Raw genomic sequence first — 26,253 nt, forward strand, 5'->3', positions numbered from 1 at the left:
TTGCCGTCTGACGCGCAGCCGGACGCGCTCAGTTTGGTTTGCCATATAAACAACTGCCGTGAAGATAATAATAAAAAAGTAAGCACGTTTGTGTTTATTGACTACAGAGTAACTTAAGCAGCGGCAAAGTATTTCCGCCTCACCATAGAGCTCGTATGCAAAGAAGACAGGTGTCTCACAATCATAGTGCTTCGATGAAAAAAAAATGTGTATTGTATAAAAAAAAGCACCCTGTTTAGTGCAGAAAACCTCATCGAGTGCAGCTCATTGTGTTCTATTTTTATCGTTTGCATCCAAATGCTCTTCTACCACGCGCCCAAAAATAGGCGGATCCCACGCCTGAGTAGGAATCTGTGATAAGGGAAGCTGTTCTTTACTGAAAAGTTTTCCCTTGCCCTCTTCACTTCTACGTAGCCAAGCGCTCCTCGCTCAATGCACGCTCTTGTTCCATGTTGTTGACTTAATGGGGTCCTGAACCACCCCTCGGGCTTGGTGAAATAACATAGTCCGTGGGTAGCATACACTGCTGTGACCATCTCAGCTAAGTTTTGCAGTCGTACGCAGTGCGTGGAGCTTGCAATTCTGCTTTATCTCTTCTGGACGCTTTATTTCGTAATAAAGCGGATTTACATACGCGGCTGTTATTGGTGAGCTACGGTCTGCTACGTAGAGTAGATACCGCGGCCGCCGCGGGGTGCCGCCATCGGTCAACTGGCTAAGCGCGCTACGGCTCGCTGTGGGCAAGTGCGTTTGACTTGCGTTCAGCGCGTCGTAGGCACTAAAATTGGAAGTAGTGGCGACTATGTTAATATCCAAAATCAAATTTGAACTGCGTGCCACGTTGACTTTCAGTAGGCAGAGCGTAGAGGGCCCACCCCGCTTCGCCGTAGCCTTCGCAGTGTAGAGGCCCAACCACTGGCATGCGTCGGCAAGCTTCGGCACGTGTCAATGCGTCAAAAGCGTCGGTCGGGAACACGGTAACGCGTGGCGACGCTTCGCCGGCGTGTACCAATCAGAGGCGGCGATGCGGCGCCTGCGTCAACCAATCGGAGGCTAGTCTCCGGCAGCTATGTCTATGATAGCCGCCGATGCGTAGACGCCGACACCAACGATCGTCCGAGTTCTTTGGACGCACGACGCGCGCGACAGCGTTCCTGAAAGACAGTGTTGTGATAGTAGGTCGATAACGACACGACCGATGACCGTGGGTTGTGGAAGTGCGACGTGGATCCGAACCGACTTCGAACGACGCCGACAAATCCAACCTGCCAACTGGGATCTGCCGGTCTCAGTGCGATCGTCTGCTAAAACACCCAACCGAATCACGATTGCCACAACGTCTGTGCTTAGTGTATGCGTGTTTTTTGTGTGTGTGTGTGCTCGAAACGAATAGAAACATGCTACTAAACTCCGATGTCTCGATAATCAGCACTCGTCTACCACCGATGTTGTTTACGTTACGCGTAGGCCTAGCGCGTCCATCGAGTTCGTAACTGGTGAGTGAACGAACCCAGCTGAGAAACTCTGTCAAAGGAAATGAATTTTCAGTTCCGTTTGACGCTATGGGCGAGAATCCTCCGTCGGACATTAGAGTGACGCGCCTTAGTTGTCGAGCGCATTGACAATTTCGCCAGCATGAATATCGTAGTGTCTACTAATGCCTCTCGCTACAACGGGACACCTCGTTCAGCTCTTGTTTCACTTATGTCAGACGAAAGCGACGCGGGCTGTATGTGACTGTTCTGAGTGTTTACGGCCCCATGAGTAACGGAGCGCCTCCTTTTGCCTCGCGCTTCTTGCTGCAGGAGGACAGCAACGTTCTCGTGGTCGATTGGAGCGGATTGGCAGCCACGACGTACGCCAACGCAGCGGCCAACACGGCGGCCGTGGGGCGCACGCTAGCGCTGGTCGTGCAGCGGCTCGTGGAGGAGTTCCCGCTGCGCGCCGCGCTCGTGCATGCTATCGGATATAGCTTCGGCGCGCAGGTGGCCGGCTTCTTCGGCAGAAACATCAAGAAGAACACGGGCACTCTCGTCGCTCGTATAACAGGTGAGCCCCGAGAACGTAAACATGATAACCAGTATTGCAAGACATTTCCACTCGGATTTCGTACTGCACTTCAGTGTTCATTCACTCAAGCCCTGTTTACTGCTAAGATGACCACGATGCGCACAGCTTCGGTTACGGTGGCTGTCACTCGGTATCACCGTTGCTGTCACATGCACTCCTTGTTGGAATAGCCCAAGAGACCGAACTGCGACACCTGCAACTGCGATAATGTCACTGCGCCGATGCTTTGTATACCTGCCCACGTTACAGTGCTGATAGGCAAGCGCTGCTTAGCGCTTGACACGCTGGACCATTACCCGCTATCGGCACAAAATATCGTAGGAGATTGAGCATCGAGGACAACTGTCCTGAAGACTGCTAGTGTTTTACTTACTTTTCTGCTGTGAATACACGGTCCTTCGAGGCATCTGGTTGTATTTAAGGCTATACCTCTAATTTGTTTGTGAAATGTCCATACCTTCTTTCTCTCTTTCCTTCCCACTCTCTTTCAAACTTCTTTTTTCATACCCGCACGCAGAGTAGTAAATCAGAGACACATCTTGGTAAATTTCTTTCCCTGCCTGCTTTGACTTTAATTTCACAAAATGCGCCATTGCCTAGTATTCCTAGCATGAAATCATTGTAGACAATGCCCGCAATAATCCAGCAAACTTGCCTCAGAAACCCCCACAGTTACTCGCTGGCCCGAAGTCAGGCACAGCACTGAACAATATAAGAACCCTTCCTTTAGGTACAACCAGGCAATGACTCAACAGCCGCTCAATCCAATGACTGACGCTTTGCCGACAACGTTTGTACTTCGATGTAATAGTTCTGCGGAAACCCGCAAGGTGGAGAGAAGTTATTAATGAAGAGAAAATCAGACATCCGTATCAATCAACGAACGGGTGGTTCGTTGCAATTGCAACAAAGGAAACCCATGCGGGTTTCTCGAAAGAAAAGCCTGGCAGGTGAAAAAAAATTCGTCATGGTCCGGGAATTTCTCTTCAACTTCGAGGCTTTTCTTTCGAGGAACCCGTATAGGTTTCCTTTGTAGCAATTGCTACGAACGGGTGGATGTCTGATTTTCCCTTTATTAATTACTTCTCTCCATCTTACGGGTTTCCGCAGAACGATTACGTCAAACTCTTGCCTTTGCTTCGAGTTGTTGACAAATTCGACTTCGCCCTGCCGTCTGCTAGCCGCCTGGTTAGCTCAGATGGTAAAGTGGCTGCCCCGGAAACGCGGTGGTCCCGGGTTCGAGTCCCAGGCCAGGACGAATTTTTCTTCAACTGCGAGGCTTTTCCTTCGAGGAACCCGTATTGGTTTCCTTTCTAGCGATTGCTACGAAGGGGTGGATGTCCGATTATCCCTTCGTTAACATTTGTATGTCGTAGTTGATGTCAGGGGCGACGTAAAAGCTGTATAACGTTTGTACCGCACCTATAACGGCTGACAACGTTATAAAAATTCGGAAGACAAAGTTCGCAAGCAGGATATGAGATGTTGAATAGCCGTCGTACAGAATGTTGACGCCATAGTAAATATCACAAAAACTTTGAAATTCATTGCGGCGGTACAGAGTGTAATATAATATCAGCGGTAGTATTTCAAACACAGGCTTACATGCAGTGTCCATATTTTGTTGAAGTGGTTCAATTTTTTTCGACAAACATTTGTAAGTGTTACTGTCTTTGCACAATTGCGAAAATTCCTTCTCCCTCTAGCTCTTGCAGTCGTTTTTCAAAACAATTATAGCACGTCATCTCGGGCCCTATAAGATAAAATGATTCCAATCTATTTTTATTCGACTCTCCTGATATCAAATTTACTTTACCGCCGACGCAAGCATCGGGTGGTAACCCGCTGCGTTGTTTGAAAAGCTCAATCAAATGCGCTCTTCGTTTATAGGAGGTCAGTTCTTTACTTTTTTTTTTGGTTTCGAAGCGAGTAGCATTGCATACATTGAATATATTTTCTTATCGAATTGGCTAAACAAAGGCGAGGAACACGCTCAAGTGGAGATAGTTTAGATGGGGCCGAGCTATCCCAGTGAAAGTAGACAACCGGTTGAAGAGGGCAGTGGCGGCATCTGCGATTGGTCTACTTCTCTTTACTTACCTTGTGGTGGCTGGTCGAAAATCGCAGCGGCGTGCAAAATAACGTTAAGAATGCCGCAGAACGAATGCTCAGCAAGGAAGAACTGGCAAAGTGAGGTCGTATACATGCCTAAAGGGTCCGATAACGTTATTATATATATCTGTCCACTAGCAAATTAGTGGACAGATATACGAAGTAAGGAGAGTAGTTTTACCAGCCGTATAAACTTGTCACCATAGGCATACTAACTAAATTAACAAGCATGGTGTCACGCGCGCCCAAGTAAGCATGAGCACATTTCACTCGATGACCGCCGAAACTCGCTGTCGAGACGGGGAAGTGGGGAAGCGCGCTCGCAGCAGCGAGCGAATTGAACTTCGTGCTGCCTCTCGCATTAAGCGAACTAGGCCGCGAAAATACAGCGCACGGCGCACTCTGTCCCCGTCGCAGACGGCTTTCAAGATACGGCGGCACGGAGAACTCGACCCCCTGCTTACTCTCCCCCCGGAGCCTTCCGTGTGACTGAAAACGGCGCTCTTCCTCACCACCTTTCTCCTTTTCGTGTGCGAGATTCAGCCGCGATCGCCGTCTGACCCTCGCACACTTTCACTCGCACATACAGCATACGGCGCGCGGCGACGATTTTATCGCCCTTGGACAACACAGAGAATCACGGCGACGGCGACGGCAGAAATGCGCCTGGGCTGTTCATATAATTGCTGTCACAATAACAATGGAGCTAGTCGAGCATTTCAGTGATCATCATCATTATCAGCAGCAGCAGCCTGGCTACGCCCACTGCAGGGCAAAGGCCTCTCCCATAGTTCTCCAACTACCCCAGTCATGTGCTGATTGTGGCCATGTTGTCCCCGCAAACTTCTTAATCTCATCCGCCCACCTAATTTTCTGCCGCCCCCTGCTACGCTTCCCTTCTCTTGGAATCCAGTCCGTAACCCTTAATAACCATCGGTTATCTTCCCTCCTCATTACATGCCCTGCCCATGCCCATTTCTTTTTCTTGATTTCAACTAAGATGTCATTACCTCGTGTTTGTTCCCTCACCCAATCTGCTCTCTTCTTATCCCCGCTTAACGTTACACACGTCATTCTTCTTGCCATAGCTCGTTGCGTCGTCATCAGTTTAAGTAGAACCTTTTTCGTAAGCCTCCAGGTTCCTGCCCCGTACGTGAGTACTGGTAAGACACAGCTGTTATACACTTTTCTTTTGAGGCATAATGGCAGCCTGCTGTTCATGATCTGAGAATGCCTGCCAAAAGCACCCTAGCCCAGTCTTCTGATTATTTCAGTCTCCTGATCCGGATCCGCGGTCATTACCTGCCCTAAGTAGATGTATTCCCTTACCACTTCCAGTGCCTCGCTACCTAGCGTAAACTGCTGTTCTCTTCCGAGACTGTTCAACATTACTTTATATAGTTTTCTGCAGATTAATTTTTAGACCCACCTTTCTGCTTTGCTTGTCCAGGTCAGTGAGCCTGCATTGCATTTGGTCCCCTGAGTTCCTAAGCGAAGCAATATCATCAGTGAATCGCAAGTTAGTAAGGTATTCTCCATTAACTCTTATCCCTAATTCTTCTCAATCCAGATCTCTGAATACCTCCTGTAAACACGCTGTGAATAGCATTGGAGAGATCGTATCTCGCTGCCTGACGCCTTTCTTTATTGGGATTTTGTTGCTTTCTTCATGGTGGACTACGGTGGCTGTGGAGCCGCTATAGATATCTTTCAGTATTTTTACATACGGCTCGTCTACACCCTGATTCCGTAATGCCTCCATGACTGCTGAGGTTTCGACTGAATCAAACGCTTTCTCGTAATCAATGAAAGCTATATATAAGGATTGGTTATATTCCGCACATTTCTCTATCACCTGATTGATTTCTATAGAACTCCTCAGCCACTTGAACTATCTCATCCATATTAGTAATGATATTGCCGGCTTTGTCTCTTAACGCATACATCTGATTCTTGCCTATTCCTAGTTTCTTCTTCACTGCTTTTGGGCTTCCTCCGTTCCTCAGAGCATGCTCAATTCTATCCATATTATACTTCCTTATGTCAGCTATATTCCGCTTGTTGATTAACTTGGAAAGTTCTGCCAGTTCTGTTCTAGCTGTAGGGTTAGAGGCGTTCATACATTGGCGTTTCTTAATCAGATCTTTCGTCTCCTGCGATAGCTTACCGGTATCCTGTCTAACGAAGTTACCACTGACTTCTATTGCCCACTCCTTAATGATGCCCATAAGATTGTCGTTCATTGCTTTAACACTAAGGTCCTCTTCCTGAGTTAAAGCCGAATACCTGTTCTGTAGCTTGATCCAGAATTCCTCTATTTTCCCTCTTACCGCTAACTCATTGATCGGCTTCTTATGTACCAGTTTCTTCCATAAGATCCGATCAATGAGTTACCGGTAAGAGTTAAAATAGAGGAATTCCGGATTCTTAAGTGATCACTGCTCACAAAATGTCATGGTCTGACTGACTTGTTCGCGACGTGTCCTCTACGGCGTGTGAAAGCGTTTCCACTGAAGCAGCCTTATGGAAACTGAAATCTTGTCGGCCGCAACTCGTTCTTTCTGTCAGCACCGTTGCGCTGTAACTGATACTGCGCGGGTTTTCCCTTGGTAAACTTGCTCAGCGTACATTACACGTGCAGTTGAAGAATTGTGCAGTATCGATTTTACCATCATTTCTCAGTCGCTATCCTCACAAAAAGAAGTAGCAGGCAACGAGGCAGCTTGGAGTTTTGCGCACACACACTTAATAATAATAATAATATTTGGGGTTTTACGTGCCAAAACCACTTTCTGATTATGAGGCACGCCGTAGTGGAGGACTCCGGAAATTTTGACCACCTGGGGTTCTTTAACGTGCACCTAAATCTAAGCACACGGGTGTTTTCGCATTTCGCCCCCATCGAAATGCGGCCGCCGGGGCCGGGATTCGATCCCGCGACCTCGTGCTCAGCAGCCCAACACCATAGCCACTCAGCAACCACGGCGGGTCCACACACACTTAAAGTTTACGTCCTCTGGGGTTTACCTTGTCCCACAACGATAATCACCATCTGCCGTGCTTGCGTTTCCTTTCTTAAAAACGCCCCGCTCGTTACTTTCCTGTCGAGAATGCTCTGTCGTGCTGATAACGCGCATGCCGTTCATGACTTGGAAGTACCGGGCTTGGCGATTATTGTTGTGTGGCAAATATACACCCCAAAGGGTGCGACTGTTTTTAGAGTGTATGGCAAACAAATAGGGTGTCTCAGGATGCAGAGTCGTGAAACGGGCAATCTTAATACACTGCCTCTCATTGTAGTCTCTACCAGACGAAACATGTGTGTTTAAGAGAGACAGCACAGAATGTATTATAGAAAAGACAGATACGTCGGCCTGAGCTACACACTCTAAGAAAAGTTTACACCCTTTGAGTCGTATCTTGTCACACAACAATAAACGTCATCTGTCTTGTCCGCATTTCCTTTCTTTAAAGCTGCGAGCCCAGTACTTCTCAGCACGTTACAAACATGACAGACAATTCTCGACAGGAAAGTAACGAGCGCAGTGTTTTCAAGAAAGGAAATGGGGCAAGACAGATTATGATTACCATTGTGTGGCAAATATACACCCCAAATGGTGTAAACTTTTCTCAGAGTGTATTGTTGTGTGGCAAGATACGACCCAAAGGGTGTAGATTTGTTTAAGAGTATAGTATGCTTTGATCTGCTACTTTGCACAGGTAACGAAAGAAAGGGACTACGCAGAACTGAAGCCACCTTCCTTTATCGCATCCGCACGGAGTCAGCGCCGACACCTGCTTGAAGGTACAAGACAGTACTGAATGCGTCACTGTCGTGTGCGCCTTGTCAACCTCGTGGTGACATTAACCGTATTTCTTAGAGAGCTTTGAATGTCGAGTCAGGTTTATTTACAACATACACAAAGTACATTCTTGAAGGCCACCCTGGCAAGAAAGCTGTAAACATACAGCTTGACGAGGCAAGGGGGCCACTACCAGGCAGCATCAGCGTCTCACACATCTGTAATACAAACAATTAGTTTTCGTAAGTAGCTTCATTAATGCAACACGTGGTATACATCTACTTCCCTGGGCATGAATACATCTACATACATGTATGTAGATGTATGTAGACACCGAAAAAATGAAATAGTGTTAGTAGAAAGGCAAGCGCAGAAGAGCCAAGCGCACAAGCGAGAGTGAGGTTGTATACTGGATATATGGGCACCAGATACGTAGAGGGAGGTGTTTAGGATCCTTCTCGAATTTCTATGCGATACAAAGCTGCAGTGTGAAAGGTAAGCCGTGTAGGCAGGCTGACAGCGTGAGGTGACCTTGGTGGTGCGTAACTTGGTGCTCCCATTTTAACCTGTCATCGTGGTTTGTTTTGCCTATATGCGCTTGGATTGGCTTCACACTCAACTGCCCTTGATAAATGGAGCTCGGGCAGAACAATTGCCGGCCGTTTTTTCCAAGACTAGTTCAGTGCGCAGCTATTCCTCATACTCCTCGATGTTTTCATGCTTCTGCTGCATCAATTTTCGTCATCTATATTTTTTTTTCCTTTAGGCCTGATTGCCCGAAGCATCTGCTACTACCGAAATTAAACCAAGTCCACAAGAACGCATTTGTGCAGCTGTTTCTTTCCTTATAAAAAAAATTCAGCCCCGATTACGTAAAAAGTCGTAGCACCTCACCTGTCAACGCACTATTACTTCTAAATATTAAATACGCACGCGTTACCGCGTTACTTTGTTGCCCTGATAAATCACGGGAGATATAAGTGCCTTTAGAGCGCATAACAAGCACTTCTGCCGCAGCCCGTTTCACCTTCCACCCAAACAAAAGGTTGAAGGGTACTCGAATGTACATAAACGTGTTTTTCCTGCCGCACGTGGTGTCTTGAGGAAACTAACGAAGCCTGGAGGCGATGGTTGTACCGAAGTTCGTTCTCGCTTCGTTAGCGTGTTGGAGCGCTGCTTCTTGTGTTTCTCAATGTACCAGCTTACTTCGCGAAAATATCCCGCCGCACCTACTTGAAATTGCTTCCTCGAAAGCGCTACTCTTCTCTTTCACTCAGTTTCTATTCATTCTTGAGGAGTGTCCTTCAAATCATGTATTAGGCATTACGACTTGTTGCCCTGGAGCATTTACGAAATAAAACTTGGAACAGCGCCACTTGAGGCGCTCTTCTCGTTTATTCATCACCTTCGGCACAGCAAGCGCATGAACTGCTGCCTGAAGTTTATTTCTTACTTTATTTTTCGTGCAGCTCTAGCAGAGGCTGACCTCTCGGTTGACGCAGGCTAGCTGTTTCTCAGGAAGCTGGTGCCCTATGACGTAAAAATATTCTAATATGTTTTTATTCCAATCTCCTGACGTGAAATTTGCGTAATCACCGACGGAACCACCGGACGGTCACCCGAAGGGTTGTCTGAACAGACCAATCAAACGTTCTCCTCGTTCATAGGAGGTCACTTTTGTTTGCTTGAAAAACGAATAACATTGCCTACACTGAGCGGCTTGTCGTATCTAATTGGCTGACAAGAGGCGAGGAGAACGCTCAAGTGAAGAGGGATGCAATGGGGCCGATCTACTGCACTGAAAATCGATAACCGTATGAAGAGGGTGGTGCAGGCGTCTGCGATCGGTCCGCTTTCCCTTGTTTAACTGGCGGTGGCATGGTCGAAAATCGCAAGGGAAGGTTAAGAATGCCGCTAAAACGGATCCTCAGCAAAGAAGAGTTCCCAGAGCGAGATCGTAAACGTGCCGAAAGTGCTCGAAAACGTTACATGGCCACGCAAGAAGTTTTATTACACGCAAATAAACCCATGCTCTCCGGCAGGTGCGAGTAGCCAGCGCCTGAGCGATCGGCGGCAGCCATCTTTTGTTCCTTTCGGAACGGGGTAGCCTGCGGCTATTAAGAAGAAAATTCAGTTTTGTTCGGCATATTAATGCATCTTTAAAGCGTACACGTCACTTTGACGCAGTGAGATTTTGCTGTTTTGTGACGTCGCGTGACAGGCAATTGAAGTGGGTGCAGCCAGAAAGCTTTTGACCAATAGCCGAGGGCTAATGGCCAGAAAACGTCGAATCAGAAATAACTGTTTTTCTTTTGTTTGGTCAAATCATGCATAATCAGTGTGTATCCGTCATATCAGATTGGGAGCTATCACGGTTTTCGTGACGTCGCGTGACTGGGGTTGGTCCAAAAAAATGTTTGACCAATCGCGGCGGGCTGATTGCAGAATTGGAATAGAAAAGTTTGGAATAGTTTTACATTATAGCGCCCATGGTACTAAACGTTCTCTGTAAAGACTAAAAGAACATGAAAACGAAGGAATATATAAGATATAAGATAAATAAAACGTAAAGCATCATTATCCCAATATCATTGCCCAAGAAGAAAGTGCCCAAAATTTCATAAAATTTTTGTCCTAAAAAACTGAATTTCGTACTGAAGTATGAAATATTGCTACCGTGGACTCTCACGCATTAAATCAGCGCAACGTCCTTCGCATTCAACTTCGATAACTGACCGCTTCTTCCTATTTATTCAAGGTGAGCTGTTTATCAAGTATTCGTATCGTATCAAGTATCGATGCTAAATGATTTTTTTTTCACGCCAGGAAAAACCGCCATCCACGTGACTAGCATAATTCTACAAAGCGACCAGTTGTGGTGTCCTCAAACTAGAAAAAAAATTATCCAGATCCGGGGAACGTACACCAAACCGACAACTTTCCCGGGCGGTCAGTTTACCATCTAAGCTAATCAGGAAGTTAGCTGATGGATGAGTGAGGCCCAATTAATCGAAACTCTGGAAACTTGGGTCGGGACAGTGTAACGATTATATTCCATTTATTTTCCTTTCCGCTCTTGGTCTGTGGTCAGAGCGGCGCTCCGCCTGCATTATCGCCAGGATTGGCAGATAGTAAGCGATGGATAAGAAGAATAGAATTGGAATCGAGCAAAAGGAGTCCTTACGTTACACGGGCTTTGAACAAATGAATTATTCACATACATTCTGCGCGAATGTGCAAGGCAGAGTATGTATCGAGTAAGAAAAAATTGCCATCCACAAGAAAGCAGCAGAATGGCAGTTTTGCGGTCTTACTAAATTTTACCAAACTAGCGTACTACGCACGCTGGAACGATGAAAAGCATAATAACAAGAAGATAATTAACTATAATGTAGGTATGTTGTTTTGTAAGGCTATAACCAATTAGCTCCCAGTTTATCTAATTTCGAAATCATCTTTACTGAATGCTAGCATATAAGATTTGCACCTAACAAAAAACTTCATTTTCCTCAAGTTCGCTCTATTTGTGGTGAATTCCCATTTCATTTTTTTCTTTTAGTTTTCTTTTTTTTCTCACTCTGTATCACAACGCTTTTGAGACTTTTATCTATGTTGGCACCCTACCTTATTTTCAGTATAGCTCATAGTTTCTTTTAGCATTTGTTTAGAATTTATGTCTTTTCATATATATAACATTCATAAAAGAAAATGGACGAACCTTATGGTATGGGTTTTTACTGACGTTTCGGCCGGAAGACTGCAACTTTGTCACTCGGATGAAGACCGGTTCTCCAGCCTCCAGCCAGTAAAAACCTATGCAATAAGTTTGTCCATTTTCTTTTTTGAATGTTATACCTTCGGGTCTGGCACGAAACCCTTCGTCTTGTATGCATGTATGCATGTATTTGTATGCATGTATGCACAGCACAGCAGAAACGTAGGCCCATCACGTACAGCTTGGACGTGCAGCAATCCAACCAAGGCATTGCGCATCGCCACAGGCCACTCTAGCTTGTCTTAAAAGACTGCCGAGAGTAATGCAGTGTACGGCTGAAATAGCAGCAAAATAATGTTTACCATCGAATCTCGGCATAATTTGGTCAAGTGTTTTTCGTCACAATGAAATGGTCGAACCAAGATGTAGGACGTCACGCTTACAGCCATGTCGGAGGCAAAGTTTCAGGGTCAAAGCTGAAATGTATGAACGGCGGCTCACAATCATGATTTTTTATTTTATTTTTTTATCTTTTACGCTTGGATTGCAAGGCCCGCCGTCTTAGTTGAGTCAAGCGTGCTATTTCGAGAAATGAAGCAACAACAGTTGGCACAAGGTCTGTCGAAATTCCGATGTCTTCAATAATTTGTAATTAGTTCCTTCACTTCCATCAGACCACGTGTAACCTAATATGGGGTTTATTAAGACGCTTTAAGCCGGCCGCGATTCACCACCTGCTCCTAGGAATTTGCCACTTTTGACTGCTGCTGGGCCCCTCAGCTACCAGATGTCGGCACTGCGAGGTGACTAACAAATGACGTAAAATGCAATGTTTGGTAAGTGACTAAACAGACACGAGTTAGCGTGAAAAATAAAGCTGCAGCTTTGCCCGAAATATGACGTACTAATAGTGATAGCAAAGTATTAGAAAACTACACGAAGCACACGAAGGTTCGCATATTTATCCGCCATATAATCTACAGTAAACATTCACTTACTAAATAAGTTAACAAGCACGATGTTACATTCGTAGAGCTAAGTGTGAACAGATCTCACTCGATGACCATGAACACTCGCTGTCACAACACTGAAGTGATGAAGACCACAGGCATCTGGGAGCGAACGTTTCAGGCTGCCTCTCGGTTCACCACGTCTCGGGAACTTAATATTCGGTGACCTCCAACACTAGGCTTGTGAAAGCACAGTGCGCATTAAGCCATTAGCCATCTCGGCTTGCACTTCCTTGTAACCGCCCCAAATTACCTCCAAAATATGCACGTGAGCCACGCATGCGGTCAGCTACGTGGGCGGCAGCCATACGCAGCCACAGCCCCGCTAAAAGTGGAGAAGCGCTCTCTCCTCTCCTAGAGCCCACTTGATCAGGTGATCTCAAACATTGGGAGCACGAGAAGACTGTGCGCACCAATGCACCATCCTTCTCGATTCACCTTTGCACGCTTTCCCTCGCACCCACAGAAAACGGCGCACGGGGCGCGATAGGAGCTTATCACATTTGGACTTTATGCCGAACATCACGGCAACGGCAACAAGGGCGGTGATAATTCGCCTGGATTGTCCATACGCTTGCTATCGCAATTCAAAAAAAGGAAACTATAGCTCCTGCGCCATAATCGAACCGCCGACCTCACGTTTGTGTTATTAGTAAGTTTTATTGTGTTCGTCGAATAGGTTTGGGTCATGGCTACAGTGGGCGCGGCAGCTCACCAGGAGTGTCTGCGAGCCAGGACGCTATTTCTCTCGCTCGGCTGTTTTCTCCTGATTTCTGCGTACTTATTTAGAGAGCCGCCATGGTTCGTGGTACGGATGCAAGTTGACGTCCTCTTGCCTCTGCTGGGGATGGCGACTTCAGCGGTGGCTGCATTTAGGAAGCGGACCGGCCTCCAGAGCTACACCGACGGCGATGACACCAGCGTCTAGTCGCTCAGCAGTGAGGACTTCTCCGATGATGCCTTCGAGCTTGTGTGGAGCCGCAAGGCGAAACGAAGACACACCACCAAGGCATCCATGTCTTCGAGCACGCCAACGGTAAGACCAACTCGGAATACCGTAGTCAGTACCATTCTATTTGTACCAGAACTCGCAACCGACTACCTGAGGCGACTCAACAGACAGTATGTCTGGGTGCAACTTGAAGCGGTGGCACCCGATCAAATCACAGACGTTAGAGTCAACCCACGAAAAAATGTGTTGGCTGTTGACGTCCCACACGAGACTGCGCTGTGAAATTTCAGGAATGTTACAGAACTTGGCGGCATAAACCTCCACTCGTACATCCCCCTGGACGGTGTTTCCACTACTGGAGTCATCTACGACGTGGACCTTACCATCTCCTGCGCTGACTTGCCGGTTCTAGGGACGCCTGCCGTTGATGGCGTCGCCATAACCCATGTGTATCGCCTCGGCCACATCCCGCTGTGCGAAAATAATTTTCGAGGGCGAGACTCTCCCCTAGCACGTCAAGGTGGGCCACTTTTGGCATCCGGTGCGACCATCTATACCAAGGTCGTTCCAATGCTGTAATTGTATGAGGTTGGGAAGCGTGAGCGCCATGTTCGAGAACACGAGAGTTTGCTCACGCTGCAGCGAGCCCGACGCTGCAGACTCTTGTGCAGCCGCGGTTCTCAAATGCAACAATTGATTTGGGTCCCATGACGCTTCCTCGAAGGACTGCCCCAAAATGAAGCAAAAGCACATGGCGAGAGACCGCTCGTCTCATCGGGAAGCTATTGCGGCCGTAAGAAAGCGACGCTCCCGGCGCCGTGGGACTTCAAAGAACGCTGATGCCTCCGTGAAGACTACGCCCTATCCGACAACGTCTCCTCCTTTGCCCCAGGGCCTGGCGGAATCGAATCTAACAAGGTCATGGCGGAGACCAATACAACTGGGTCCGCACTATTAAAGCCACAGCCAAAGCCAGAGCGGAAGTCACAGCTGAAGCCGTAGCCGATGCCGCAGCCGATGCTGCAGCTGACGCCTCAGCCAGAGTCAGTGCCACGTCAACTGACACAGCGGCGAACCGCTGTAGGGTGCACAGCGTGGGTTCCTGACAAATTGCACGAAGAAGACCGGCAAGTGGTTATGATGCTCCGGTCCCTGATGAATACTTTTCGAATGTTCTTGAATAACCTGCACACTCCGTCAGCGCGAAGTGCAATGCAAGTGTTGGATGCTCTCAATTCAATACTTGCAAGTCTTGAGTACGCGTCATGGCTCACCCACAGCATTCTATTCGCACTTAAGTCAAAAAGGCTGGCTTCTACTTTAACGATTCACTGCCACGTATTGCAACGTACTGCTGACGACCAGTGACTTCTTGGTGTTCACAGGTGACTTCAACGTGCATCACCAGTTATGGGGAAGCACCAAGATTGGCTTCAGACAGCAGAATGACGGCAGCCTAACGTATCTGTGGGGCTATTGCTTGAACTTGACTGATTTCAAGGCGCCTTTGGCTGCGTGCACACACATCCCGCTTTCCTCTTTCTGTTCCCCCTTCCCCTTCCCCCAGTGTAGGGTAGCAAACTGGACGCTCGTCTGGTTGACCTCCCTGCCTTTCCTCTCTTTGTTCTCTCTCTCTCTCTATCTCTCTTGACTTTGTGAATTAGGAAAAAAAACAATTTAGAAACACTTTTTTGGCTGTTTCGAGGCACATATATCAGCAACAATGCGTTGGCGGGCTAGTTGGTGCGAATCCATGAATACTTTGTGTAGCGCAAAACAACAGACACAAGAAAGACGACGGCACTAGGCGCCTAGTCCTGTCGTCTTTCTTGTGTCTGTTGTTTTGCGCTAAACAAAGTATTCATATATGTCAGCGAGCTGAAAGCAAAATCTTTGCACTTTCATAAGACCTCTGGAATATTGCTATCGACACTATAGTTTCTTAGCAAAGCACTTCTCGCTTCCGCCATAAAATTCCCCACAAAAAGTCGCAGTTTTATGCGAAAGGCGAAGCATTGGCAGCGATAGCAAAGTACTAGCCCTTTCTCCGCGCACTTTCTGGTAAAAGAACCCAAACAAGCCGATTATTTTTATTGGTTCAAACAAATATGCATGCAATTAAATATCCGTAAATATGCCACTAAATATCACCATCATCATCATCATCATCAGCCTAGTTACGCCCACTGCAGGGCAAAGGCCTCTCCCATACTTCTCCAACTACCCCGGTCATGTACTAACTGTTGCCATGTTGTCCCTGCAAACGTCTTAATGTCATCCGCCCACCTAACTTTCTGCCGCCCCCTGCTACGCTTCCCTTCCCTTGGAATCCAGTCCGTAACCCTTAGTGACCATCGGTTATCTTCCCTCCTCATTACATGTACGGCCCATGCCCAATTCTTTTTCTTGATTTCAACTAAGATGTCGTTTACCCGCGTTTGTTGCCTCACCCAATCTGCTCTTTTCATATCCCTTAACGTTACACCCATCATTCTTCTTTCCATAGGTCGTTGCGTCGTCCTCAATTTCAGCAGAACCCTTTTCGTAAGCCTCCAGGTTTCTGCCCCATATGAGAGTACTGGTAACACACAGCTGTTATATAGTTTCCTTTTGAGGGATAGTGGCAACCTGCTGTTCATGATTTGAGAATGCCTGCCAAACGCACCCCAGCCCATTCTTATTCTTCTGGTTATCCGGATCCGTGGTCACTACCTGCCATAAGTAGATGTATTCCCTCACCACTTCCAGTGCTTCGCTACCTATCGTAAACTGCTGTTCTCTTTCGAGACTGTTAAACAATACTTTAGTTTTCTGCAGATTAATTTTCAGACCCACCCTTCTGCTTTGCCTCTCCAGGTCAGTGAGCATGCATTGCAATTGGTCTCCTGAGTTACTAAGCAAGGCAATATCATCAGCGAATCGCAAGTTGCTAAGGTATTCTCCATCAACTTTTATCCCCAATTCTTCCCATTCCAGGCCTCTGAATACCTCCTGTAAACATGCTGTGAATAGCATTGGAGATATCATATCTCCTTGTCTGACGCCTTTCATTATAGGGATTTTGTTGCTTTCTTTGTGGAGGACTACGGTGGCTGTGGAGCCACCGTAGTCCTCCACAAAGAAAGCAATAGATATAGATATCTTCCAGTATTTTTACATATGGCTCATTTACAGCCTGATTCAGTAATGCCTCCATGACTGTTGAGGTTTCGACTGAATCAAACGTTTTCTCGTAATCAATGAAAGCTATATATAACGGTTGGTTATATTTTGCACATTTCTCTATGACTTGATTGATAGTGTGAATATGGTCTATTGTTGAGTAGCCTTTACGGAATCCTGCCTGGTCCTTTGGTTGACAGAAGTCTAAGGTGTTCCTGATTCTATTTGCGATTACCTTAGTAAATATTTTGTAGGCAACGGACAGTAAGCTGATCGGTCTATAATTTTTCAATTCTTTCGTCCCCTTTCTTATGGATTAGGATTATGCTAGCGTTCTTCCAAGATTACGGTACGCTCGAGGTTATGAGGCATTGCGTATACAGGGTGACCAGTTTCTCTAGAACAGTCTGACCACCATCCTTCAACAAATCTGCTGTTACCTGATCTTCCCCAGCTGCCTTCCCCCTTTGCATAGCTCCTAAGGCTTTCTTTACTTCTTCTGGCGTTACCTGTGGGATTTCGAATTCCTCTAGGCTATTCTCTCTTCCACTATCGTCGTGGGTGCCACTGGTACTGTATAAATCTCTATAGAACTCCTCAGCCACTTGAACTATCTCATCCATATTAGTAACGATATTGCCGGCTTTGTCTCTTAACGCACACATCTGATTCTTGCCTATTCCTAGTTTCTTATTCACTGTTTTTAGGCTTCCTCCGTTCCTGAGAGCCTGTTCAATTCTATCCATATTATAGTTCCTGATGTCCGCTGTCTTACGCTTGTTGATTAACTTAGAAAGTTCTGCCAGTTCTATTCTAGCCGTAGGGTAAAGGCTTTCATACATTGACGTTTCTTGATCAGATCTTTCGTCTCCTGCGATAGCTTACTGGTTTCCTGTCTAACGGCGTTACCACCGACTTCTATTGCGCACTCCTTATGATGCCCATGAGATTGTCGTTCATTGCTTCAACACTAAGGTCCTCTTCCTGAGTTAAAGCCGAATACCTGTTCTGTAGCTTGATCCGGAATTCGTCTAGTTTCCCTCTTACCGCTAACTCATTGATTGGCTTCTTGTGTACCACTTTCTTCCGTTCCCTCCTAAAGTCTAGGCTAATTCGAGTTCTTACCATCCTATGGTCACTGCAGCGTACCTTGCCGAGCACGTCTACATCTTGTATGATGCCAGGGTTCGCGCAGAGTATGAAGTCGATTTCATTTCTAGTCTCACCATTCGGGCTCCTCCACGTCCACTTTCGACTAGGCATTCATTATCCGCATATTATTCTGTTCTGCAAACTCTACTAATAATTCTCCTCTGCTATTCCTAGAGCCTATGCCATATTCCCCCACTGACTTGTCTCCAGCCTGCTTCTTGCCTACCCTGGCATTGAAGTCGCCCATCAGTATAGTGTATTTTGTTTTGACTTTACCCATCGCCGATTCCACATCTTCATAAAAGCTTTCGACTTCCTGGTCATCATGACTGCATGTAGGGGCATAGACTTGTACCACCTTCAATTCGTACCTCTTATTAAGTTTCACAACAAGACCTGCCACCCTCTCGTTAATGCTATAGAATTCCTGTATGTTACCAGCTATTTCCTTATTAATCAGGAATCCGACTCCTAGTTCTCGTCTTTCCGCTAAGCTCCGGTAACACAGTACATGCCCGCTTTTTAGCACTGTATATGCTTCTTTTGTCCTCCTAACCTCACTGAGCCCTATTATATCCCATTTACTACCCTCTAATTCCTCCAATAACACTGCTAGACTCGCCTCACTAGATAGCGTTCTAACGTTAAACGTTGCCAGGTTCAGATTCCCATGGCGGCCTGTCCGGAGCCAGGTATTCTTAGCACCCTCTGCAGCGCCACAGATCTGACCGCCGCCGTGGTCAGTTGCTTCGTTGCTGGGGACTGAGTTGCTGGGGACTGAGGGCCGGGGTTTGATTGTTGTATTCGTATAGGAGGTTGTGGCCAAGCACTGCACCAGGGTGGCCAATCCTGCTCTGGTGAGGGAGTGCGTTACCGGTTCTGGTCACCGGGATCAGGCCGCACTCCAGGCCTGTTTGTGCAATTTTCTCAACGCACGGCTTTTTTTTTATTTTGCGGTGGAGAATTGCGTGGCACCGGGATTTGAATCACGGTCCTCTTGCACGGGAGACGGATACTCTACCGTCCCGCCAGGAGTTAAATTAAAAATTAAATTATAGGTTTTTACGTGACAAAACCACTTTCTGATTGTGAGGCACGCCGTAGTGGAGGACTCCGGAAATTTTGACCACCTGGGGTTCTTTAACGTGCACCTAATTCTAAGTACACGGGTGTTTTCGCATTTCGCCCCCATCGAAATGCGGCCGCCGTGGCCGGGATCCGATCCCGCGACCTCGTGCTCAGCAATCTAACACCATAACCACTGAGCAACCACGGCGGGTCCCGCAGGAGTTGTACGCCTCATTTAACCTACAGTGGTGCCCTATTTGATCAGTCAAGGTGGACCAATCTGAGCTCGGTTATACCGCACGGGTGGCACTCGGCTAGAGAACCTGGTATTTATGACCTGCACATGTGTGGCCATACATAATTGAGGATATATACTTTCTTTTTTAGGAGGGTTTCCGTACAGCGATAAAATGAAGGAAAAGACATTAAAAAGAAAGAAAAAAAAGAAACCTAACATGTGATTTGAACTCGTGAACCTAGTTCAGTCGGTTCACGTAGCTCAGTCGGTTGGTTCGTCAAGCCGCAGGTTACTTTCAAGTGCCATAGCTCCTGCTCCGAGCCTCATACTTACGTGGGAATGGACTGATGTCCGCGACAGTCGATTTTAAAAAAGGCATAATTTCTTGGAAAAATGGCCGCCAGAGGAGCAGCGTGAACTCGAGCGGCTTCAGCGACTAGGAAAACTGCCTTAAAATATTTAGACTTGAGGGGAAGCTTCGTTAACAAACTATAACACGGCAATCAGCACTCGTATATAATTATAACCTTAATAATAATTGTAAATATTCATCTCATCTATAGGATCTAATGCGCACGCTGTTGCTTTGTCTCTGCGTTTAGTAGTTAAGAGAGCCAGTTTAAGGGCGAAGAGGGAAGGAAAGGAAAGTCTCTGAAGCAAACTTGCAGCGCCGTGGTTTTAAAACGCAACCGTGGTAGAGAAACGGAAAGCGATATAAGCGTGCGTGGCCATGATACGCACACGACAAACTGCCTTAAAATATTTAGACTTGAGGGAAAGCTTCGTTATCAAACTATAACACGGCAATCAGCCCTCGAATACGACGACAGAAATTATTGAGACGTGGCAAATTCCCTTGAAATAAATCTGGTTTGCGAGACAAATGCTTGTATGTATTGAACCTCTTAAAAGATTAGGGGGGAAATATGCGTTCACCGAGAGGGCATCGTCAGCACGAGGCCACCACCAGGCACCTTACTGAGACGTGGAGGGCTCCGCGGCCAAAACGAAGCCTCCCTTCTCCGCAGGCCAAGAGGGGAAAACGCGCTTTCCGATCGCTCAAGGTTGCGCGGACATAGTATACTAACTCTAGCGTCTAGGAAAAGCTTAAACAGGTGCGAGGGCGGCACACATAGCGTGGGAAGCTAGCCGCCAGAATAGCTATCTCAAGGACTGCTGCTGACGAGGGCGAAATACCTTCGTGTAAATATAATAACCCTAATAGTACTACTTTCGAAGAAAAAAAAAGAAAAAAAGGAAACGGCCCAGAAGGCTATACTACGAGAGCTATGACTGATACTTTTCTATATATATGTATTCATCTCATCTATGGGATCGCATGCGCGCGCTGTTGCTTTGTCTCTGCGTGTAGTAGTTAAGAGAGCCAGTTTAAGGGCGGAGAAGAAGGAAGGAGAGGAAAGCAATATTGCAGCGCCGTGGTTTTAAAGCGCAACCGTGGTAGGGAAACGGAAGGCGATATAAGCATGCGTGGCCATGATACGCACACGACAAAGTGCCTTAAAATATTTAGACTTGAGGGGAAGCTTCGTTAACAAACAATAACACGGCAATCAGCACTCGAATATAATTATAACCCTAATAATAATTGTAAATATTCATCTCATCTATAGGATCTAATGCGCGTGCTGTTGCTTTGTCTCTGCGTGTAGTAGTTAAGAGAGCCAGTTTAATATATTAGCCTTCAAATAAGGCTTTGAAGCAGAATATTTAAAAAGTATATTAGCAAAGACTTCTCAACCGCAATACTAATAAAAACTTCACTGCGTAGCTTCAAAATTCCAAGGTTAGCTCAAAATATGTCTTCTTAACACTAAAATAAAGTTGCATGGCGACTTTGATGAACCCCTGCATAACTTGGCTTCGACCGTTACAAAAGTTGGCCTCTTTTTGGTACACTTCACAGAAAAAAAATAGTGCACAGCGCGACGCCACACTCTTCTTACTAGGTCTGGCTTTCTTTCGAGTGTTTCTTTTCCTATCAGCTGAAGATCGTTTTAGCACATGAAGCATCTTCTTCTTGACTTTTTTACTGTTAGCAGTTGTCGGAATTTACTTGGCGAAGTGGTGAACGACAAGCCGTAACATGAGCAGCTAAGGATTGACATATTAATTTTTTTTGTGACGCTGGTCGGGAGCTTTCATCCCTGACTCTCTACAACATGACAACTTAATTTGGGAAACTGGTTGCCAGTACAAAAGCGCGCTGCTCTGTCGTGTCACCTAACGTGCAATATAAATAAATGCATGCAGTGAACGCTGAACAAACGTGCTCCCTAAAGTTGAACTCGGCTCTGCATGATTTGGTTCGGACGGGCCCAACTCAACCTTGTTAGGAGCAGTACAAATTCCAACGACCACACTTGCTCGTCCTTGGTAGCGAAAGGGTTAGACAACTACACGAACTAACATTCGTAGTTTTATTCGCCTTATAAATTACAGTAGACATTCGCTTACTAATCAAATTAACAAGCGTTGTGTCAAGCGCTCACAGGCAAACATGAACGGATCTCACTCGATGACCGCGGGCACTGGCTGTCACAACGCTGGCGTGGTGAAGAGCGGCAGCAGCGGCAAGCGAATTCCCCTTCGTGCTGCCTGTCGCTTCAGCGCGCTCTGGGCGCTTCGAAAACACAGCGCACACGAAGCCAACAGCCAACTCCATCATCTCGACTCGCGAATCTGTGCACTCGCGCGCAGATAAAGCGCGCGCAGCCGCTTCCGGGCCCTCCTCCTACGCACCCTCCCCCTAGCACTCGAAAAGACGGCCTATCAGCGCCATCCTTCTCAGCTCACCCTCGCGCGCTTTTTCTCGCTATACAGTGCACGGCATGAGGCCGCAATCTTATCGCACTTGGACTATACGAGGAACTCCACGGTGACGCTGACGCCGACGGCGAGCGCGAAAATTCGCCTGGAGTGTCCATATAATGGCTATTGCAAATGAAATTACTTGACGGGAAACTTAAATACATTCTGAGGCTTCTCGTGCAGTATCATGATCTGATTATGAGGCACGCCGTAGACGGGGACCCCGGATTTATTTGACCGCTTGCTTTATTGCAACAGCAATTATATGGACACTCCAGGCGCATTTCCGCTTTCGTCGTCGCCGTGATGTTCCACATAAAGTCCAAGTGTGATAACATCGTCGCATCTCGCCAGCGATTGTAGTGAATGCGGCAGCCGCCTTCCTTCGAGGATACCTCAATCATTATGAAACATCACGATTAGCGCACAGCTGAGATTGCTGATGCACATAACATAGTCAAGAACAAGAACATTTGTATTAGTCAGCCGTCAGTTTCCTTATGAAACGAAGAAATTGCGTTCATTGATTGCTTGTATGTGATGATTGTTTGCATGTAATCCACATTACTGTCATGATTATTTATTTATTTATTTTAATTTATTTATTTATTTATTTATTTATTTATTTATTTATTTATTTATTTGTTTGTTTATTTATTAAGTACTACTAGCCTGAATTCCAGGCCTTAAGCAGGAGTGGGTTACACTTCGGTACAAATGTACCTGAACAACAAGAAGAGCACACATACAAACAAATGGAACTGGAGAAAAGCGACTGGTGTGTCAAGTACAGCACTGAATTATATAATTTCAAATGGTAAAATGTTATAAATATGAACACACATCAGGACATATTAGACAAGTGCGTTGCTCAACAATTGACAATGTGAAGAAAACAATATAATCTACTTCTTCAAGTAAAAGCTTTCATTGGAAACATATTAGTTGGTGTCTGTTACCGCCCCCCTGAAATGTCCCTTCCATTCGTTGATAAATAACGTGAAAGCATTGTTACTGCCATGCAGAAATGTTCAACTAGTTATGTTTATCTACTTGGCAATTTGAATTTTCCCCAAATCAATTGGCCATGCTTGTCATCATCGTGCAAGCACGCAAACGATTTCATTGAATTAACATTGGACTTAAATCTTTCTCAGGTAAACAATCAATCCACCCGTGACAATAACCTCTTAGATTTGGCACTAACTACTCCACCTGAAACCGTGTGTCCTGTGTTAATTTCGGACGGCTTTAGTGACCATAAGCTGCTTCTGCTGACGCTCCAGATACCCATGTTATAAACTGGATTTCAGTATAAAAAAATTCGGGATTACAACAAAGCTAGCTGCGTTGCCATCAACACTGAACTTCAGTTATTTCCCAGTGACTCATTCTTGCCGTCTTTTTCCCAACGTTCCGTTAACGAAAACTGGATAGTTTACAAAAACAAATTACTCGCTCTTGCAGACAAATATATTCCGTTCGTTTCGGCAGCCAACCACAAGTGTAAACCATGGTTCAATAAAAAACTTCCAACACTACGTAATAGAAAAAAAAACGTGTGTACCGCAATGCCATAAACCGTGCAAGTGAGTCCTCATGGAGCAAGTACGAAAGTTTCCTTAGTGAGTACACCTTAGCCTTACGCACTTCTAAAGACAATTACTTCGCTCACGACTTACCTTCTCTCCTGAAGACTAATCCGCGAGAATGTTGGCAAACGTTAACACCCGGTCACACTTCCGATATTTCCCTGCTAGACGACAAACAACCCCTTCCAGACAGGGAATGTTCATCGCTATTTAATGCATATTTTTCTTCTGTTTTTTACAAGGGAAGACCATTCCGATATTCCAGTGGCTCCGGATTACGATTACCCATTTACGGCACCCATAAATATCTAAACTGAAGGCATTGTTAGCCTCCTTAACGAACTTAAAACAGCATCTGCCTGTGGTATTGACAATATTAACACTAAGCTATTAAAAAACACAGTATATATTTCAAGTGTCATTCTGTATCATGTCTTCAAGCAGTCCTTGTCGTCTGGTGTCTTGCCCCTTGACTGGAAGATTGCGAAGGTTTTTCCCATTTTTAAAACTGGAGATAGACATAGACCTGAAAACTATCGCCCAATATCGCTAACATCTGTGTCATGCAAACTACTTGAACACATAATCGCCTCGCGTATTTACTCGCACCTAGAAAAAAATAACTTTTTCTTTCAGAAACAGCATGGCTTCAGGAAAGGTCTATCTTGTGAAACACAGTTATTGGAGTTTACCACCGATCTACACAGCAGTATGAACAACAGTAAACAAATGGACGCCATTTTCCTGGATTTCTCAAAAGCATTCGATCGCGTTGCCCATTGCCGGCTCATTTCTAAAATATCTGATCTAGGTATCGACTCACTAACCCTTTCTTGGCTTAGAAACTTCTTATCGTTTCGTCGCCGATTTACCGTTGTTAACAACTGTACTTTTGCTATCACTGAGGTCACGTCTGGTGTACCACAGTAGAGTGTGTTGGGGCCTCTGCTTTTCCTAATATTTATTAATGACCTACCTTCAAATATTTCCTCTTGCATACGACTGTTTACCGACGATTGCGCTGTTTACCGACCGATTAATTCCATTAACGATCATACCGCCTTGCAGCATGACCTTCACATTATAAATGACTGGTGTAACATATGGAAAATGTCTCTTGACCCTTCCAAATGTAATAATGTATCATTCTCACGCAAGCGCACTAGCTCCATATTCACATACACCATAAATAACACGAATATGCCAAATACCACTACTTACAAATACCTTGGTGTAAACCTGACTGGTAACCCTTCTTGGTCTTCGCATATCACTGCAATTTGCGCAATTGCATCTAAAACGCTTGGCTTTCTGAGGCACAACTTGCAAAATTCATCTGCTGACGTGCGTAAATTAGCATACCTGACGTTCGTACGCCCGCAATTAGAATTTGCATCCGCCGTATGGTCACCACACCAAGAATATTTAATAACCATGTTGGAACGCATCCAGAACAGAGCTGCCCGATATATAACTCGGAATTTTTATCGAAAGCCCTGTATAACGCAGCTCAAGCTCGATATTTCTTTACGGCCCCTAGACATCCGCCGCAAGGTTGCTTTGCTCTGTTTATTTCACAAATATATTCATTCCGATAAGCCATGCATATTACCCCTCGAAACCCCCGCCCGTACGTCTTCAAGATTACATAATCATTTTAGCTTCAAGTGCTTTTTCGGTAAAAGCACTGCTTTCAATTTATCTGCTGTACCTCGTGCATATCCCACTGGAATGGTCTTCCCGATGATATCGTCTCGATAACTGATCGTGAAATATTTCGTGAACGCCAGTGTGTGCTTTTTACATAATCTCCTTCTTCTCATATATCTGCTATGCTTGAGCATGTTGTGCTTTGTTTTGTTTTTTAGTTCAGCCACTTTACAGTTGTCTTAGATTTATTTTTGAGTTGTTTCCGTTATACTTAACAGTCCTTTGTTACATTAATTGCCCCCTTACTCAATGCCCGACAGGGCCTGTAAGGTGTCTTCTAAATAAATAAATAAATTTGTTAGACCAGCGCTTGTCCTGTATTCTTTCTCGTATTTCGTTTGTATGAGCGCTGCCCAAGAATGGATAGATCCCAACTCGCCCGCTTTTCAGTCCTTCTGCACCAAATCGTCGCCGCGCGCCGTATGGTGTATGTCCGAGTGAAAATGTGCGAGGATGAGCCAACGATGGCGGTTCGATCTCGCGCACTCAAGGGATGAAAGCGGGCAGGTAGCGCACCGTGTTCCATCGCGCGCACGGCACGAGGAGGGGTGAGGGAGGGGGAGGTGTTCTACTCTGGTGGCCGCGGCGTAAAGCGCGGCCGCGCAGACCTTGCCATGAAAGCGATCTGCGATGAGGACAGAGGTTGCCGAGTGCTGATATCTTCGTTTGTTCTCGCCCCTTAGCGGTGACGCGAGAGGCAGCACTAAGGTCGATTCGCTCGCTGCTGCTTCCGCGCTTCCTCAATCCAGCGTTTTAACAGCGAGTGTGCGTGGTCAACGAGGACTATGTGTTCATGTTTGCCTGTGCACGCGTGACACCATGCTTGTTAATTTAGTTAGT

At 46.0% G+C, this 26,253-nt stretch overlaps 1 protein-coding gene across 3 annotated transcripts in view; it reads left to right on the forward strand.

Moving 5' to 3' along the window:
* LOC135899365 (endothelial lipase-like) overlaps positions 1-26,253 on the forward strand; it is a 49,765-nt gene that overhangs the window by 14,621 nt on the left and 8,891 nt on the right. For all 3 annotated transcript variants that reach the window (XM_065428621.1, XM_065428623.1, XM_065428622.1), the window contains one exon: positions 1,806-2,049. In XM_065428621.1, coding sequence (XP_065284693.1) covers positions 1,806-2,049 — 244 coding nt within the window. The remainder of the gene's footprint in view (positions 1-1,805; positions 2,050-26,253) is intronic.

Source organism: Dermacentor albipictus, chromosome 1 (genome assembly GCF_038994185.2).
Source record: "Dermacentor albipictus isolate Rhodes 1998 colony chromosome 1, USDA_Dalb.pri_finalv2, whole genome shotgun sequence".
NCBI lineage: Eukaryota > Metazoa > Arthropoda > Arachnida > Ixodida > Ixodidae > Dermacentor > Dermacentor albipictus.